We start from the raw sequence: 20,633 nt of genomic DNA on the forward strand, positions 1-20,633 counted from the left end.
ATGCACACACACACGCACACACACGCACACCTTATCCATTTCATCCAGATAGCAGTCAACAAAGTCTCGAGGCTGTCCAGGGATTTGGGTGCTCTTGTGCTCCGTCAACAAACGCTTTGCAATTTTCTGACAAGTCTGGAAAAAAAAAAAAAAAAAATCAAGTCAACATTGATCATTTGTATTAATCTAATTAATTCATTTTTTCCACTGACAAAATGCACGTTTTTGGTTTTCACTGTATATGTGTGTGAGGTGGGAGAAAAAAAATATCTACTGCACCGTTAATGCTCATATCTATCTTTTTCTCTTTCATGTTTAATCCTCATTTATTTTTAACATTTTTTTTAATAATTTATTTTTTACATTAAATCTCTTCAGTCCAATTAACATACCTCAACATTCTTAAAGGCCTTCTGGAAGGGCAGCGGCAGGCTACGAATCATAGGAAGAGAGTCATACAGCTGTAAATAAAAGGATAAATCATTATAGTCGAATCCAAACATGCAGATTCTGCCTCCTGTCAAGAATTTCTCTGAACAAATGATTTTGTCCACACATATACTTGAATGGTAGGTAAGAGCAGCTGAGCTGCTGTCTGTGCTGCGCTGCAGCCTGAATAAGTGTGACACTGTGCGCATTTATGTATGAGAAGCAGCATAACTTCATTGGTTATTTCAAAAGCTGAAGGTTTAGTTCTGTTTCCTCTGGCGAGTTTATAACTACAATTTTTCTCCTTAAATGTCAAACAATATTTGCTGCAATGACATTACTACTCTCACAGCATTATTCTCAGCAGAAAACCGCTTCCTTTTATCCACACGTAAATAGCAATGTATCAAATGTAAGTGCACTTAACCTTTAAGAGGACCAGGAGATGACACCTTTGCCCTTTTTCTTGCACCCAGATTATGCTCAAAAGTGGAGTTAAATGCTCTTGCATCATGCTCTTTAGACCACGCTCTATAGATTGTTAAAATAAGGTTTTGGTTGACTGATATTTCTGAACCAGGTTTGAAGACAGAGGAACGCTTTGACTCACCATAGCCCACGGTCCGTTGGCTAACTTGCCATTCTCAGTAAAGCACTGAACAATCACTCTGATGAACTCGTCATCATACTTGTAGCGTCTTCCAAACAGAACCTGGCAGATGATGTTGGAGGACGCATTATGAAACATGACTTGGGGACTCATGGTTTTGCCTGTGAAAGACATAATGTGGACATAATTACGACAAAGCATTGTTCAGTAATACAAAAGAACGACAAACTCTCAGTAGTACAATGCAAAATTCAACCTGACATTAATGGAACTGTGTGATCAAAACCCGCTTTGTAATTACATTAGGGCTATCAGCATTAATGCGTTAATCACAATATGATTGAGGTCCGTAATTAACACTTTAATTTTTTAAAATCATGTTAATTCCCGTCTTTAAGAGACTGTACCAGGCTGAGTTTTAAAGTTAAAGTGATGATAGACGTTAGGAACTTAGGCTACATTTTGGTGATGAAAAGCAGCATGACCACTTAACAAGGGTCCCTTGACCTTTGACCTCAAGATATTTTTCTGTCGTTGTAATTTGATTCCTAATCAAGACAATCTCATAAGAATTGCTTCAGTATGGACTTCAAAACTGTTTTGTAATGTAAAATAATGGAATCGAAAACATGAATAAAAAATGCAATTAATAGCGATTAATTGTAGAAATTCTGCGATTAAAAAAATAATTGTTTGACAGCCCTAAATATTATCCAATCACAGAGTATTTGTGGTGCAAAGTTATCAGTGTGACGGATAAGAGATGACATACCAATGCTCCTCTCCAGTGTATCAATGACGTATTTGATCTCTCCGTGAATCCTGTCCTCCATAGAGTTTTTTCCAAGACCAAAGTTCCTCAAGGTCGTCAGAGCAAAGCGACGATGATCTCTCCAAATGGGGCCATAATCAGCCAGAATAAATCCTACAGCAGGTGTTGTGACACAAAGAGCATTCAGTATGTGAAATCTCTCGATATCACTGTTTTGTTACTTACTCCCCACAATTTTTTTCTTTTTTTTTTTCTCAATTTTTCAATTTCATTTTTGGGGGTTTATGATCTGTGAACAAGTGGGCACTTTTTTTTCTTTGCAAACTTGTTTTTTGTGTAAGATTCTGTTACAATCACATGTACATTGTCAATTTGATTATTTTTTATAATGTAATTTTAACAACTTTTCTTAAGAAGCTTTGCTGTAATTCAACTTCTTCCAGTATAAAGTAATTTGTAGCTTGCAAAGTTGTGCTTTCAAAGTAGCTTCCCCAATTCTGACCTTTCCTCTGAGTGGTGTCATTAACATAAAGGTCTTGGGGTCTTCCAGCAAAATCAGTGGCCTTGTTCACTAAAGCCTCCTTCATGGCCTTCATCCCACTGATGACCACAGCTGGTTTGGGGCCGAGGTACAGACTGTAAACATTTCCATAGGTCTTCCTCAGCTGAGAAAGAACAAGATAAAATGTCAGTGTTTAAGATATACATATATCATATAATTTAAGATTAATATTACTTAATAAAGAGGAAATTCACTAAAATCACAGAAACATATCTGCCAACTTAGTTCCTAATTGTCTCACATGGTAAAAACACCCACAGCAGACTCAGTAAAACACACAGAGAAAAAGACATATTTTGAAACAACAAAATGCATCAAGCAAACCATCAAATTAAAAATAATAAGAGACAATTATTAGTAACTTCAAAGGGTGAAAATTAGCTGCTCGAGTGTGAATTCACTCTCCCAACTAATTTGATGGCAGATTACAGGATGCACATTTTGGTCTGCTGACCCTGCAGCCTATCCCTGTCACTGTCGTCAGATACACATTGTTGTGAACTGGGTCTGAATTATGATTGCTGCTATTGTACTTCTCTGGAGTGGAAGTGGTTAATGGGGCAGTTGGTGCTCAGTCGGTGACCTCCAGTGGTCATTAAAAATGTAGCTCCTTACAAATATTTGTTCTTTACAGACAATTCGTTATCAAATAATTTAAAAGGTCTATTTTTATACTGTTACTCTCTTGTTTTATCCCGCGGGCAGCTGCAATATCTACTTTTATCCACCTATTGTATTAATGCTGCTGCTGTTTTTATTTCACCTCTGTATTTTGTTATTTGATGTGCTGTCTGTTGTCTATAAATGGATTTTGGTGTCCATAATGCCATGTTTGTACTTACGATGCAGCTACATGCACTATGTGCCCAAGATAAATGTCCCTCCGGGTACAATAAAGTTTATCTTATCTTAAGTGATGTCAGTGCACAGGCTAAAAATGAATAGTTAGTTAGTTAGATCTTGATTCTGAACATGCCAAATAAAATGGGATAACAAAATTAAATAAAAGCAAGAAAAACAACGCTGATGAAGTATTTTTAATGTCCGAAAAGGAGCTGGAGGAAGAGAATACTTATCAAATCCTACCCTTCATGAGTATTTATTAACTTTGAACATTGAGCAACTTGGCGTGATTTCTTTCAAAAACATGGAAAAAAAGGCAATGTGCAACAAGGTAATAAAGGTTTTATAAATTCATAGATTTATAAGATTATTTTTCAAAATGCTAGGAAAAAAATAAAAAGCTACAGAAAAACTGTATTTCTAATTAGCATAAATGCATGTTTAAAATGTTATGTTATGTTTATTTTTTAAAAACATTTTTACTTTTAAAAACTAATTTTCAGATAAATTCCTTCTCCTGATTCTAATATTTAAATATTTAAAATTATGTTGCAGAAAAAACTATATATTTTATTTTTTTGCACTTTGAGATCTTATTTTTTGTTACTTTTTTGTTTGCTTAATTTTAGTTTTTTTGTAACCCATACTAATTTCTTGCTAATTTCCGGGTCATTTCTTCTGTAGATGCTCAGTGCCTTCTTTCCATGTTTTTTTTTTTTTTTTTTTAAGAAACCAAGACAATTTCCTGAGGTTTCAAAGGGTCAAATTGAGGTTTCTGATTTCAAGACACTTTTCGATGCACTGAGCACCACAAAATTAACTCCTTTTACCCATATCGCATCGAGATCTCAGCAGTGGAGATCTTCAAATCCCCTTGTTTATGCATTAAAAACAACACCCCATGTGTCTGGCCTGTTCCACTGGTTGGAAAGAGTCCAAGAACATAGGCAGTCAACTCTGTACAGACCAGGACAATATACAATCACCTGAAAATATTAGCAGCCTGCTGAGAGTAGCCCTTATCTTTTAAAGCATATTATTCAGGGCAAAAGATTTTTAATGGCTTCCATGTGTTTTTATTTTACGCTTAAAGCCAAAGGGTGTCAGTCATCGTCTAAACTGATAGCTATCAGGATAAAACAGCCACCAGTTTAAATATTAACCCATTTCAGACACGTTTTCATTAATACTACTGATAGTAATTACACCAATAATGACATTTAAGGCACTGGAGGAGCAGCATCATTCATTTCAGTGTTTTTCTTACCCTCTCAAAGTCCTTCAGGGGGTTCTCCAGACTCATGTGCAAAATGTTCCCCAGTATTGGCAGGATCGGGGGTCCGGGCGGGAAGTTCTTGGGCCGCCGGGGTTTGAGTAAAAGGATGATGAAGACAACGCAGACCCATAGCAGGATGACTGAAGATAACATGGTGGAATGGACCGGACTGAAACGAAAAGGCGAGCTGATTAACTTGCTTTAAACGTGCAGCTCGACTCTAAGCCCTGCCTCTTGTGTACTTTGCTTTCCCGTGGTAAAGGTCAACAGGTACGTCAAATGTAAACAGGTCAAGGCACAGGCTCTTACAGGCTCCGGCTTGCATTATTTAAAAGGGATCTATTATGTTTTGAGTGGTTTTCCCTTTTCTTTTTCTTTATTGTTTTGAGTAGCATTTTTGTGCTTGGTCTCCCAGGTGATCAAACCCAAAGTTCAAGCCAAAGGAAGCTCTCTCTTTCTCCCTCAGAAGGCACCGCTCCTAAACTGCTTGATGCTAGAATGGATTGTCCGGAGGGAGGTGGGCGGGATCTTCACTGCATGTCATGGCATATGTCATATAATGATAGGATGTTTTGTTGTACTTTAAACCACCTGGCAGGAATACAATATCCTGTGAAATTCACCCCTTGGAAGTTAAAAATTATATTGTTAGGATATGTTCTTTCTTTAAACTGTTTGTCATTTATTCTGGATCAGCAAATTATTAGTAAATCATTAATTTATCAGACCATCACAGTTACATTTTAACATCCTTATTAAGAATAGTTGGATTATGCAACTGGGCAGGAAAAGGAGTAACTGAACCAGGACTGTCTAAAACTATCGGGGCTTCTAAATAAGCTCGGAAATAGCCGTCCAAAGACTCCATGGTGGATACGACCAACTTGCTCTATTTGGTTGAACTCACTGTTTAGTCAGATTAACCAGGGTGTGTCAGGTGTTGATGGATTTGCAGGATGTGTGGAGAAATGACGGATGACGCTGAACTGATTTGTCTGATTGTCATGTCAAAAAAAAATCAAATCGCCAAACAAGCAATCCTCAAAATAAACAGGCCTTCACAAAGACAGACTTCAAATTAATGGGGCGATAAACGTCTTCATCAGTCACTAGGATTAACCAAAAACAGGGCGGTAGAACAGAGTGCTCTCTTGGCATCAAATAAATAAATAAATATATAAAGGAAATTATAAAAGGCTTGCAAAAAATTGCTCTAACTCTTGTGTATTTTATTTTATTTTTTACATATTTGAAACTAAAGGCCATGTATTTTTTTAAATCACAGGCAGTGTTTTCATATAGCTAATAAAGATTTTTTTTAAATGTAGCAATTCTGTAACTTTTTTTCCTGCTGTAAAATCTATAATGCAAAGATGACTTATTCACTTTTAGATTTTAGTATTTTGCCAAGAATGCAGTTGACGCTCAACCAAAAAAATGAAGAGTGGTTTACAGTAAAAGGAAACTGGATCATATATATATATATATATATATATATATATATATATATATATATATATATATATATATATATATATATATATATATATATATATATATATAAATTATTTTAAAGCCACCCTTATTCATTTTCATGTTTTACTTTTACTTGTCGGTTAAAAAAAAAAATCTAGAGAAAAAAATCTAAAGCACTGCTCCTCTAAATGTCATAGTTATAGTGTGTTTTATGAAAACGGGCTTTATAAATAAAATTGACTTGAACTTACTTGAGAACTTTTAAAAATTGCATGTACCTCTATTTTTTATTCGATTTGTATAATATATTGATCTTCTAATTTTTTTTATATGTTATTCTATTTGACCTTTCATGCATGCAAATTTTACCCTTGTACTTACCATTGTAGCCTACTGCTGCAAAACTTGAATTTTCTCTCTGGGGATAAATAAAGGATTACCTTATCTTATTGGAGAATTTTCAGGAAATTTCCTTGTGTTTCTTCTTTCTTAAAAAAACCCCAAAACAACAAAAACAAATTCTTGCTAATTTCCATGTCATTTCTTCTTTAATTTTGATGACTTTTTCCCGTGTTTAAAAAAAACCAAGCCAATTTCCCAGGTCTCGGCATTGCTGCAGAAAAGCAGGCCGGAACCAATGATCGGAACTAAAGTCGGACTACGAATATCGTGACGGGGTATTTACACGGTGACACAAAGCGTCACAGATCTGGAGCAGTAATATCATTGGGACTAGCAGAGCTTGGTAAGCCTAAATTGTTTTATTATTATAGTATATTATAATATTTTACTTAACGTGACATGAAACGCTCATTAGCTGAAACTTCAGTGTGCTCGGCCGTGCAGCGGAGCGCGTGACTCGACGATCGGACACAAACAGCGGCGACAACTGCTCGGTCTGATGCTAACGAAGCTAACGCTAGCCGGACGGCTGCAGCAACACAAGGCTTCTGTTTTTCTCAACTTTACCGCTAAAAACATCTAAACTGCGGCAACAAAACGACAGTGGGCCGCGCTGCTTTACTGGAGATCAACTGACAATTGTCATATCGTTTCATAAGTGTGTCGTCCAGCTTGAAAGGCTAACATTTAGCGGCTAACGGTTTTATCTTCGTCTGTGGTGAGTGAATCAACAGGGCCGATACAAACAAACAGCTTTGGTCGATTAAAAAAGCGTCGCATTTAAGTCGATCGTTCACTGCAACTCGGTTGTTTAATCCGTACTGTTTTTTTTGACTGTCTATTTAAAAATGAGGTCTTTACATTTTTATTATCTGAATTAGTTGTGATAATGAAAGATGACCACAAGGGAGAGCCAAAACCTCACAGGTGAAGTTCAGTTCAGCCCTTAACCTTCTGAAATATTTATATCGATATCATTTTTGTCGGTGCCGCATTAAGACGCTTTTAACAAGTTATTTCACCCTTTGAAACCTGAGCAACTGGCCAAGAAATGTCCCACAAAATGTAAGAATTATGTAAAAGGTGACAAGAAAAAAGAAGAGGAGAGGATTATTACAAAATTATCCAAAAAATAGAAAAAAATCCACCAAATTATTTTTATGATCATAATAGTTTTATAATCAAATTCATCACTTTTTTTAAAATCATCATTTTTTTAAAATGTCATTTTGTGGGGGTTTTTTGGGCAAATTTTATTTAATTTATTCCATATTGCTCGTAGCCTTCTCTCTATGCTTTTCTCTAAGAAATTAAGGCAATTTGCCCAGGTTTTAAAGGGTTTGAAACCTGAGAAATTAGTTTGCTTTATTTCAAAAAACATGGAGAATGCATTGATCAACTTAACATATGCCCCACCCAAAATAGCAACAAATTAGTAAAAACAACAACAAAATTACAGGAAATTTACCCCAAAACAAGCAAAATGAATGAAAAGAAAATCAAACAAGACAATGACCTATTTAAAAATGTGTGTTTTTGGTCTGTAATATGGGGAGACGGGGCTCTCAAAACCAGTGACTTCTTTTAAATCACTATTAAAACCCATTTTTTGTAGACTTGCTTTTATATGATGTGGCCTTTGGAAAAAAAAAGTGCCTAAAATAAAATAAAACCTATTTTTTTTCTTTAACATAATTTCAAATATTTAACTATAAGAATTGTAAATACATTTTTTTCTGGACATTTAGATAAGATTTATTTAATTTTTTTTGCAGTTTTCTGGACATTTCTTGCCAAGTTGCTAATTTTCTTTTCCACATAAAGGCTTTTTTTTCCTCCAAGTTCTACAGGTTTAAATTCTTGTAAAGGGCGTTTAAATGCCTCAAAACAAAATTGATGTTGATCCAGGTTCAAAAGGGAAAATAAGTTTAGACTGATTTATTCCTATTCCTACATAGATTATGAATGAAAGAATAAATCGATAAAATCTATAAATTGTCAGTATGGATCCTCTGCTATTGACTTCTTCATGTAGCAGTCTATAGGGGCCCAACAGAAACAAACCGTGTCCAGTCTTGAGCTAAAATCATAACTTTTTAGAGTGGTACACTGAGTAAAGTGTGTTTCTGTGCACGGCAGTTGTAATGGCAGGGGGAGGGGCAGCAGGCGTCGACCTCAGCAGGAAGTTTGTGTCGGAAGCTGAGCTTGACGAGAAGAGGAAGAAGAGACAGGAGGAATGGGAGAAAGTCAGGAAACCTGAGGACCCGGAGCGTAAGAACGCGCACTTTTAAACACATCCAAAACGCATTAAACTTGTGAAATATATGCAGCTGAGCATATTTGTTTGTGTACTCCTCAGAGGCCCCAGAGGAGGAGTATGACCCACGGTCCCTCTTTGAGCGACTGCAGGAGCAGAAAGACAAGAAACAGGAGGAATATGAGGAGCAATTCAAATTCAGTGAGTTTGTTTTATCTGTTATTGGGATTTTGGCCTCCGTTCGTCATCTAGGTTTAAATGAACATTTTACTCAGAAGCTGTGTTTTAGATCAACATTCATGAGGGGGATCTGTTTTCAGCAGTGCCCATCAGTACTATAACAGGCTACACAGTCCACTTAGTTTCAGGATTTTGGTTTTCTCGATTTTTACACGTGTAGCTCTTCACTTTGCAGACAAGGTTGATTAACAAAAAGTGGTTCACGAAATGCATTGATTTATAGTTGCACATAATTAAAGGCGCACTCCGCCAATTTCTTTCATCAAGATCAGATTACTTGTCACATTTCATACGACTCATCCTGCAAAAACAGCTGAAAAATGTCCACTTGAGGGAGCTTTCTATATCTTCTAATGTCATCAGATTGGGACTTTTGACAGAAAATCTGCTTTACAAACAGGGACACAGAGTTTGAAAGATGAGGCCATTCGTTTGGCAGGAGGGTCCAATAAAAGAGGCCAGTGCTGGAAAGTAACTAAGTACATTTTAACAAGTACTGTCCCAAAGTGCAGTTTTAAGGTACTTAAGTAATTTAATACATTTGCTCCACTACATCAATGTGACAGCTGTAGTTACTCGCTATTGTAAAAAGTAACATTCTTACATCAAAATCATTTGTTAAGGTTGTAAAATATAAAACATAGGTAAAAATTAAACCTGCGGTTCCCAACATTTTTGGGTTGCGACCTCTTAAAAAAAAAAAAAAAAAGCAGTGTTTTGGAGGTCTACGAGTCGAGCATTTTCCACCAAAAAGATTTTTTCCTCTAAACTTGAAAGATGTTTTCATCTACAGCTGAGCGATTTATACCGATGCTGTATTACTGTGATATGAGACAAGACGTCATCTTAAATTAAAGCCCGCGTTACAGCGAAGTGATGTGATTTTCTGAACTTACCAGACTGTTCTAGCTGTTCTATTATTAGAGATTAAATCCACATTACTGACGATTATTAATCAAAAATCTCACCATAAACATTTAGTGAAAGCTTGTTTGAAGCTCGATTTATAATAAACCTCTGATGCATCAGTTTTGATCATTCTTTTCAAATCTGTCTTTCCTCTCTCCCACCTTACATAATGTAATGTACTGTTTTAAAGACTTTGTTATGGTAAAATAATATAAAGGTATTTATGAACAACACAATGTTTTTTTTTGCTGGTACTGTTCAAAAGTATTTGTTTGGCGGTTTTCTCTGCATTTCTCCATCAGATGGTCTTCCCTTTACATGCATTATTTTACTGATTTAAATAAATGGAAGCATTCATGCTGTGATCACAATTATCACACATATTGCAATAACATTTTTTAGCGTGTTTAAAATATTTGATAAAGTCAGTGTTTGAAATCGACAGCAAATGTCAAGCATCTGTTAAAAGTTCACTGGCCTTATTTTAACATTAAAGTCTGTTAGATTTCATGGATTTTCTTTTTTTTTTTTACATAAAGGTCATTTATGTGTGTGGATTCAGACTCTGAAGGTTTGTTTATTGAAAAATGCACTCACTCTGCCGCCATGCGTTGAGAGCATGTTTGTTTCCATGGTGACAGGGAACATGGTGAGGGGATTGGACGAGGATGAGACCAGCTTCCTGGACGAGGTCTCCCGGCAACAGAGCCTGGTGGAGAAGCAACGCAGAGATGAGGAGAAGCAGGAACTGCTGGAATACAGAATATCCTTTTAAATTATTTTTTTATCAATTAGCCAGTAGCACACTCTGATGATTTGCTTTAATCCCCCAGTTAAGAGAGCCGTGACAGATTCTTGCAGGTTTAAAATGAGCAAAATGACTTGCAGGTAGTGTAAGTCACAGCAGTTGCATTTGTGACTGTAATTTCCGTTTTTGTTGATGACATTAGAATTGGAGATTGGTGTCCGTGTAATTCACTCATGCCCACAGTCACAATCTGTTTTTTTTGTGTTCTATCAATATATCAATAAGTATTGATTCCCTCTGAAAACACACACTGCCTCCAGAGCCACAATGTCAATAAATGCCTACAAATACATCCACTAATACATTTAGTGCAAAGCTTTCCTAAACCAAATACACATCTTGATTAAAATTTTAAGGCAAAAGGTGTCAATTGCATAACAAAAAACAACTTTAGTATAAATGCAAACTAGACAGCGATTCCTTTTCCAAGTTCTGAGATTTTTTTATACTCCAATACCAAATATTAGAGGTCGACAGATCATCAGCTTGGCCGATTATCAGAACTGATATTTGGCTTTTTGCTGATTATCTGTATCAGCGTTTTTATTTTAATGATCACTGATAAAATTAATACATGAAAAAATGTGCGTATTATACTCAACCAACACGCAAAGAAAGTGTCAGCATGGGAGAAACTTTTACTTTGTAAAACCTCTGAGAACTTTTTTTATTTATTCATTTTTTATTTAAATTTTCACTTGACATAAAAAACAAAGTAGCTGGGTTTCCGTTTGGATGAAATATTTGCATACAGCATTTAAACAAAGTTTTGTGTCATAGTTTGTTATATTACAATTTCTAAATTTCAACAGAAATATTGTTGTGGTTATTGTGAATGCACATCGTCTCCAAATATTGATTATCAGTCTCATTAAGTAATAATAATCGGTATCGGCCCTAAAAAAACAGATCGGTATATTGATATGTAAATGTTGATATCTACCTTAAAAACCCAGTTCACTCAGCTAGCTAACTACAAAACGACAGCACTGAAAAAAGCAACAGAAAAACGACCTAAAGATGTGGATGACATCGATGCAGCTGTACAAGTAGTTAAAGTTGACGTACAGTACACATGTAGATTGAGATATTTCTCAGACGAGTGTCTTTATTTAGCTGCTCGGAGCAACCGTTACTGCAGACGTCAGCAGGACAGACGTGTCGATCACCACTGATTGGTTGCAGCAAACCCCCCCCAAAAAATCCCATCCCAACAAGAAATTGGTGTAACATAAACACAATATCCTGCTGAATGAATAAGTGAAACTAATAATAATTAATTTAAATCTGATTAAGTCACAGGAAGATGAAAATCCACGTAGTACGTTTGTCCTTCAGATAAAGCTGAAGGACAAACTCAGACGGAAGAATTTGTGCACAGCGTAGTGCTGGTGTCACACACGAGGATGGAGACGTGTTGAAGGTGTGTGTGTGTGTGTGTGTGTGTGTGTGTGTGTGTGTGTGTGTGTGTGTGTGTGTGTGTGTGTGTGTGTGTGTGTGTGTGTGTGTGTGTGTGTGTGTGTGTGTGTGTGTGTGTGTGTGTGTGTGTGTGTGTGTGTGTGTGTGTGTGAGTGAGAGAGATGCAGTCCCAGCAGAAGCTCGAGCTGTGTCTGGCTCTGCCAACACACATAAAGCTGCTTATGATTTATGCACCAAGATGCTTCCGTATGAGCTCCATGGATGTCCTTCCACTGTCCAAAACAGCATGAAACAAAACTACCTGAGAGCAGCTTCACTGCTCAGCTGAGGAAACACACAGAAACACTCGAGAACTCGACACAACTTACAGCACGATATAGAGGACATTATTGCTGAGGACACTTAAGGGACAACGTGTGGGACACCTGGGACTAAACATGTACCAACAAATACATTTCAACATTAGGCCTCATGCAAGAAATGATACACAAACAAATTTCCTCTTATTTTTTTCTCCTATCCTGTTCTTGTTTTGTTAGTACCCACAGATTTTAGAGATGATTTCTTACTTTCTTTTGATCTTCTCGTGGTCGAGTGAACTCTTACTCTTAAAAAAATCTTGTTTCAAAGGCCAAAAATTGTTGCCCAGTGCAAGAATTTTTATTTTTTTTTATATTTGAGGAACATATAAAAAACACATGGATATCATTTAATCACATTTAGATGAGGTTTTGGAGTAACTAAGAATGTAACTTGAATGTAACTAAGTACATTTACTCACGTACTGTACTGAAGTACAAATCTGAGGAACTTTTACATTAAGTATTTTAATCTCATGCCACTTTCCACTTCTACTCCATTTCATAGGAACTATTGTATTTTTTACTCTACTGCTATTATTACAGATATTAGATATTTTACAAACAAATAATATGAAAGTATGCAAGTGCAGCTAAAACAAGTAGATGATTAATTAGAAAGTTAATTTGCAAATATTTTTATTATTGCGTAATACATAAGCCGTTTCCAGCTTCGCATATATAAGTATAAGTAGAGTTGCTGATTTTTATTTTATTTTAAATTTATCAAATGTATTTATTTAATTTCAATTTATTTGAAATTTAACCTTTTTGCATAAACAGTAGGCCTACACCAGTTTCACTACTGCAGAAGTTCTGCTTCTTCTTACTAACCCTAACCCTAGCCCTTTTTTGGTGCCATTTCTCCAGTCAGAGACGTTGCACGCGGCACAAAACCTGCCCTTATACAGTGTTTATGGGATGTTACCTGTGCTAACAGGTGACTCGTGTTGAAGTGGGATTCATCATTGAATCCCATCATTGAGCATACCTGGGTAAGAGCAAATTTGGGTGGTTAAGAGCATCTGATGCATCTGGAGTTGAATAATCTTACCAGAAAATTCTCTTGTTGGCTGAGTAACACTTTCAGCAAATATGACAGTTATAGTTATTATTATTATTATTATTATTATTATTATTATTATTACTATTATATTTTATTTAGTTATTCTTTTGTAAAAGTTGCTGCCAAAGAGTTCAGAGAGCTCCCTTTGGCTCGGACTTTGGGCTTTATTACTTAGGAGACCTTTTACAAGCACAAAAATGCTTCACAAAAACAAAAAAGAAAAAGGAAAATCCCAAAAAGCGTAATAGGTCCCCTTTTAATGTTCCAGGCTGTTGCGTTTCACATAACACGCTTCATGCTTCTTTTGATTACAGAAACCGAGATTTAGTGTATAATTATACACTGGACTGGAAAGATGCCGCCATCGTTTGGTTCTGTGTAAAAATGCAAAGGAGACATAAAGAAGGGACTTTGTAGCGGCTCTGTAACGTGATCTCTGTGTAAAAAGGGCCACACAGTAATGAGATGTATCTGCAGAACGCTAACATCGACCCGCATCAGCCTGGCCTTCGTCAGTCTAGCTCTGCTCGCCATCTTTGTAGGAAGATGGCATTTCCATTCTTAATCTTGACTACTAAGCTCTGATTGGCTGGCTGTTTCTCGAGTGGGCGCCATCGCCGAACAAATCTTAGATGTGGGCAGCAGGTCAGAATCTGCATCATAACGCTGCATTACATAACCTCAACTTTTAGCTCATGAAAGAAGCACAAGATGATTACATGTATGTATTTTTGACAGGCCGCCTCATTCATAAACAGAGCTTCTATAATCCATAAATACGGCGCCTTACATCACCGCGCGAGTACGGCAACATATGACGTTAACGCGCTTTAGAGTACAAGTCCAGCAGCGTCTCCGTCTGTGCCGTTTCATCTGTCCCTCTCTCTTTGTCTTTGCGGACAGACTGGTTTCTGACAGACAGGTATGTCTGCAGATGAAGAGAATGGGTTGTCGTGGAAACTGTATCATAGGCTGGTAACTACGGTGACCGTTTTAAAGCAGTTGCTGTGAACACAAAATCCAAATGCACACACACACACACACACACACACACACACACACACACACACACACGGGAGCAGACCTTTGTTAGTGCAGTGAAAACTCACGTTTCTCACATATACCTAAAGATCCACTCTACGTCCGTCTGTCCCTTTTGTCTTACACCTCATATGGTTTGTCTTTGTGCGTTTCTCAGTCAGTTTCTGTCTTGTCTCCGCTTCTCGACCCGATTTCACGTCTCCTGAGCTCTGTCCGTCCCCTGATCTGGTTTTAGGCTCTATATCTGTGTCGCCGCTCTCTGCTTTTCTGCATGAGTGCTTTTTTTAGCTTCTCTGAACTGTGTCACTTTTTCCAGCGCACTGATGGAGATGTAATGGCTCCCCCCCGAAGGGAGGACGGACGTAATTTGTTGAATGGACTGCTGCCGAATGAGTCGTGTGTTTCTATTCGCCCCTGAGCGGCACTCTTTGTTACCTCTCCATTATGGTTTATTCACCTTAACTCCGTACTGTCACAGCGCTCTAGTGAAGCAAGCGAACGCCGAAAACCGCAAAGAGCCCGAAAAGAAGGCGGCACCTAAACATTCAGGGGCGGAGCAGCAGAGGACCAGTCACCTGTCTCAGGCTCATTTATTGGCTGGTGCTGTGAAGAGACGCAGGTAGGGACACAGATACGCGTCCTTTAAAGCCGCAGTCGCTGATTTTGTGTCTGTGTGGGGCGGCAGAACAAGATGATTTTATAAAGTTCGTATTATTTGAAACTTGGTACCAAGCAGTTTCCTTCTGACTGGGGATTAGAATAATCGAAACTGAATAGAGACAGAAAAAAGACACCAGTGACTTCATTTTATAACAGTCAGCCTAAATTTTTATTCTAACATAAAAGATCACTGTTTGGTTCTGTGAAAGGCATTTGGCAATCTGATTATTCTCCTATAAATATTTAGTTCAATTACATCTGAGGTGACGTTTTGAGCTACATGCTCTTCATCAGTCAGTGCTTTCCTCTCTCGTATTATCTCATCTAGCAGATTTTTTTTTGTCATCTGGATGTTTGTGCTTTTGTAATGTTTTTGTTCAAATTATACATACTTGACAAAATAATAATAATTACATTTTTTAAAAAAATTTTTTTTATTTTGACAGTGCAATGTCAAAATTAAATAAATAAATAATATAATAAAATCCTTCTCCCCATGTCTGAAAACATTTTAGACTGTCCAAAGATTGATTTGAGCTATTTGAATACCAATTAAGGCCTAATTTTCAGATGAATTTAAGACTTTTTAAGGATACGTGGGAACCCTGCTACCTGAACAGTTTCTGTCCCTGCCCAATCAGAGCCCGATTTAAAATCCAGATTTGTACTGTAATAATAGGCCTATAGAATATTACATTTTATATATCATAAAATGTAATTTTTTTTAATATTAAAAATGTATTACAAGCTAAGGGCTGGAGTATGTCCTCGCACCACTTCCTGTCTTCCTTCTGTTGTCCGTCATCTCGTGCGTGACGGTTTGGCTTTGGTGCGTCTAATACGCACAACGATGACGATGCAGCGCGTAGATGTCGATCACCGCTCTCCACTGCATGTTATTTACATCTCTTCTGCTGCTGCGAGGGGAGAAGCAGAAACTGCCAACCACTTCGCCGTGCAGCTCCCCTTTCTCTTTCTCTTTCTCTCACTTTCTGTTCAGGGTTGGAAATTGGCAGCAGCAGCAGCAGCTAGCCAAAAGCTGTAAAAAATAAGTGGCTGCTAAATCTGTTTTACTCACCAGCCACAAAAACACTGATAATCTAAAGAGTGGCATCCAGCAGCCACAGTAGCAGGCGGACAAAAATTGCCCTCTCCCCCGGTTCACGTTCCCTCTCTCCCCCCTCTCTCTTTTCCCCTCTGAATTCAGTCCATTAAATCTGCTGCCAAAGTGCCATTTAAGCATGAGACAGCTCACAATAGTTTCATTAAAAAAAATAAAGGTTTATTTGGTGAGAACCCGACACGATTCAAGCTACAGGGAATAGTGAAATCACAGCCTGGCCTGGCCCGAACTTGGTGGGTCGTGTCGGGCCCAAAATTGAACTAAGATCTACTGTTGGGATGGAAATCTCGGTTAGAGCAGCTTCAAATCTGAAAAATCTCTCTGCTCTCTCACCCAGTTCCTCCCAGTCATCAGACAACAGCAAGAAACAGAAAGTGGAGATCACAACGACAGCAACGACAGGAAATGGAGACACACACACAGGTGGGCTGCAGCCTGAGGTCTGTATGGAGAAACGTCTGAAGTGACATTAATCTGTTTTTGAATTTATAAATGACTTCAGATCAGAAAAAACAACCTCTCGTTCAGCTCACTGCGTGTGACTGAGTGACGCGTAGATTGCATACATGGAGAGTGAGGTTTTTTTTTTTCAGAAAAAGCTGGAATTACTTTCATAATTGGAAAGGTTGACCAGCAGGGACGGGTAATGAGAATTAATCGGTACCGGTACGTGATCAGGTCGGTACTTCAGTACCGAAAGGCTTCATGACAAACGGTGCTACTCTTGGTATTTATGACATAAATTGTGTAATGTTAATTTATTCTAACTTGATTCTCACGTATCTGGCAACTCGGGGATGACGAAGGCTATGACGTTTATTATTGCACCGCTGCTGGCTGCTCTGCTCGTAGTAGCAAGGCGAACGCCGGACAAGACCAAGCGGTCGAGACTGTGGGCTCACTTTTCTGAAAGTCAGGATGGTGCAGCTGAATGCAGTTTGTGTCAAAGTGTGTGTATACACACACACACACACACACACACACACACGTATATATATATATATATATATATATGATACAGATTGATAGAGAGACGTGCAGCTTAACATGACCAGATCTACCAGTTCATGTGAATCTCCAGTGAGGCTTTGAAGTCAGTCGAATTGCTCTCTAACAGCTGATTTTCTCTCCTTACAGCTGATTAATTCCATTCATCTTGTATCGTAGGTCTAAACTGGCCGCTAAGTGATTTGGGGAAACGTGGTTAATTAGACAGTTTGTCTTATTTCCACAGTACGGGTGCTTCTCTGTGCTTACAACCTGCATGCAGATGCTTTAACAAAAATTATACGAACAAATTATACGGACACAAGCATTAAAAGCAGCCCATAAACACAGTAAACAGAAATATTTACAGTGTATTTGCCGTACAGTATATATGACGGTGTGTTGTGCTGTTCAGAACAGGAGGATGGAGCAGGAGGAGGAGCAGGGGGAGCTGAAGATCAACAAACAGTCCCCGGCCTGACCACAAAGACCCCCTCGGCTCCCCTGAGCTCCGGTCAAGGCGTGTTACACCTGCCGTCGGCAGCCGTGTGCGTCGGCGTTTTACCAGGACTCTGCGTTTATTCCGGCAGCAGCGACTCTGACAGCAGCTCGGACAGCGAAGGTAGCGTGGACGCAATCATGTTGCCCTACCCCCGGCACAGCAGGGCGTACAGATAGACACACACCAGCACACACACAGACACTCGCACGCACACACGCACACACACACACACACACACACACACACGTGGAGTAAGTTTGCATGCCTTCAGAATGGCTAGCAAACAGTCAGAAAAGGTTAACCACACACAAGATATGCACACACAGAGACATATTTAAAGGTCCTGCGGACACACACACACACACACACACACACACACACACACACACACACACACACACACACACACACACACACACACACACACACACACACACACACACACAAAACAGGGGTGTACCTGCAGGCCACACAAGTTCATATCATGTTAGACTCATACACTGACACATGAGGGCTGGGAATCGGTACTCTGTACCTTTAAGGCACCGTCTGAAACATGCAGTATCGAAACGTCTGCAGTCATTTGATACCTGCATTCAATCCTTTTTGTGCGAGCGGTCTGATCCCGAACAGTCGACATCTCTCTGCGGAACCAGCTGACTTCCTGTTACGTCTCCAGAGCCGCTATCCTCAGATCAACATCCGCCCGGTGAGCACGAGCTACACAGCCGCACGATGTCGTTAAACAGTCCCAACAACCTCACAGCGACAGCGCACAGCTCGACTCTACGTTAACATGCACAGTTTACCGGAGCTGCGGTCATAGCTCCATTAGACCGTTTAACTGGACTACTGTCTTTGTCTCAGTATACAAGCACCGGGGGACAATCAATGATGGTGGAGACATACTGTCTCTCTGCTAGTTGCTTTAAACCCTAAATTATTGATACAGTCTGTGATTTAGACCACATTACAATAACGAAAACCACAGAAGTCCGACTGACGTGTTTTCATGACGGAAAAGCTCGACTTCCAATCAAATTGTTAATTTCGAGCATTTCGATTTAGTGCGATTTTAGTCGGACTAACATGTTTATATGTATTTTAAAAGTCACGTTTTTTGTTGGACTAACACTGATTCATCATAAACTACATTCAACAAAACATCAATGTCGAACAACGCTGGCGGCCAGCTGGGCTGTTTGAGGATAAAGAGAGGCGTCGTGTCGGTATACCGGGTGCCGTTAAACGAGTGTCGAAACGCTCTTTGTTTTCTTTCTATCTCTGCGACTAAAGCAAATAAAAGCCCAGTTACGTGCAGTTTTATGGGATACACGCCACTCCATTCACATTAGGGGCACTGAATGAAGTGTTTATTGGTATCGGTGTGGTTTTAAAAAGGTTAACGATACCCAGCCCTTTAACACACACACACACACACACACACACACACACACACACACACACACACACACACACACACACACACACACACACAGCAAACACTTCAGTATTCCTGTTGTTTTCACAGCTGTGAGTTGAACTGTTGCTCTTTGTCATCAGACAAAGTTCAGCCGAGTCAAATAATCCTGACAAACAGCAACTTTAAGACCGATTTAAACTAAATCTGTGCATCTATTTGTGGTTTTTTTTTTTTGCTATTGTGGCACTCAAACGTGATACCTCAACCCTTCCTTCCCTCAATCACATCTCACGCAGTTTAAGCCGAGCAACCAATCCCGCACTGCCTACCCCGACGACATCCTGCCCCCTCCCCACCACCCAACCCTACTCCCAACCCAAGCCGCAGCGACTGCGAGCTGTGCTGTTGGCTGAGGGAACAGTGATTGACAGCTGTGGAGCGAGGAAGAGACTGCTTTAGACTGTGTCAAATATGACTCACACCTTTTAGCTTTCAGAGAGAGAGAGACGGGGCAGGACGCTCCGCTCTCTGAGTTACATGCAAAATCTGCACGGTTTGAAAAAAATAATGTCTTTATTTGTGTGATGTAATAATGCGTTTCCTCATCAAGTTTGTTTTAAAGTCGGATGGAAAGACGTTGGACTGTTTGCTGCTGTCTCGGGCGTTGGAGCTTTGTTTTGTTGGTTAAAGTGTGAGCAGAGAGAAATAAAGAGCTTTCCCTTGTACTGTGTGTTTGTGTCTGTGTGGCACAAGGCATTATTTAAAGAATAGGGATGGGGAGTGTTTTTTCATTGTTATTAAAACCATTATCGAGACTCCTTAACAATCCGAGTTTTTATTGATACCACCATCGATGCTTTTCTATCATTTAGTGGAAAGATGAGGCCATCTTTTTTTTTTTAAATGTAAATATTTACTTTGAAAAATCTTGGCATCTGTAGTTTTTAAATGTATTATAAGATGATTAAAGCTCGTGATAGGATGTTAAACAGTTTATAATTTCATCTCTACTGTCCATTTTATGTTGCTGAGAAAACATCCAAACTGTTTTATTCAAGTTTCTCGCCAAAAACGTAATTTTCTTTTTCTCAATGTTACATTTAAACACATCACGATGATGTGATGATGATTTTGCCTAATGGTCATTTTAAAGAGGCGACCTTGAACACATCACAATGAAACCTTATGCAACCTCTTTTATGTAACTAACCAGCTCTTATCCTGCTGATTTTAACTCAGATTTCAGCGCTGAATTACTACTTTTAACTTACTATAAAGTTTGGGTGTGATTCCCACTGCAGCTGTGAGTGGAGGATGATGAAGACGGTGCCGGCTGTGCAGCAGCAGCAGCAGCTGGCGGAGTTGAAGGAGTTTTTTCAACCCGAAAACAGTTGAAAATTTAGGTTTAAGGAGATGCACGATGTTGATTTGCTTTGGCCAGTTGTATTAAAAAACTTTATTGGACAATC

General features: G+C 38.6%; 2 protein-coding genes across 3 annotated transcripts in view; one reads left to right on the top strand and one right to left on the bottom strand.

Moving 5' to 3' along the window:
• The window catches only part of LOC121950774 (cytochrome P450 2B4-like), a 29,085-nt gene that overhangs the window by 4,164 nt on the left and 4,288 nt on the right, over nt 1–20,633 (bottom strand). The window contains exons 2-8 of the mRNA XM_042496881.2: nt 10,374–10,485; nt 4,484–4,661; nt 2,314–2,476; nt 1,812–1,964; nt 1,040–1,200; nt 393–461; nt 31–135 (exon numbers count right to left, since the gene is read on the bottom strand). Coding sequence (XP_042352815.2) covers nt 31–135; nt 393–461; nt 1,040–1,200; nt 1,812–1,964; nt 2,314–2,476; nt 4,484–4,661; nt 10,374–10,485 — 941 coding nt within the window. The remainder of the gene's footprint in view (nt 1–30; nt 136–392; nt 462–1,039; nt 1,201–1,811; nt 1,965–2,313; nt 2,477–4,483; nt 4,662–10,373; nt 10,486–20,633) is intronic.
• On the top strand, nt 13,567–19,894 carry psme3ip1 (proteasome activator subunit 3 interacting protein 1). 2 transcript variants are annotated; one of them, XM_042496885.2, is made up of 4 exons: nt 14,479–15,088; nt 16,590–16,675; nt 17,655–17,861; nt 19,461–19,894. In XM_042496885.2, the coding sequence occupies exons 1-4, from the start codon at nt 14,844–14,846 to the stop codon at nt 19,463–19,465; spliced, it is 543 nt and encodes a 180-aa protein (XP_042352819.2). In that variant the 5' UTR covers nt 14,479–14,843; the 3' UTR covers nt 19,466–19,894. The 2 variants fall into 2 exon arrangements, with proteins under 2 accessions (XP_042352817.2, XP_042352819.2); XM_042496883.2 differs by lacking the exon at nt 19,461–19,894 and having other exon boundaries at nt 13,567–15,088; nt 17,655–19,227.

Source organism: Plectropomus leopardus, chromosome 7 (assembly GCF_026936395.1).
Source record: "Plectropomus leopardus strain MGB_pleo_1.0 chromosome 7, ASM2693639v1, whole genome shotgun sequence".
NCBI classification, from domain to species: domain Eukaryota; kingdom Metazoa; phylum Chordata; class Actinopteri; order Perciformes; family Serranidae; genus Plectropomus; species Plectropomus leopardus.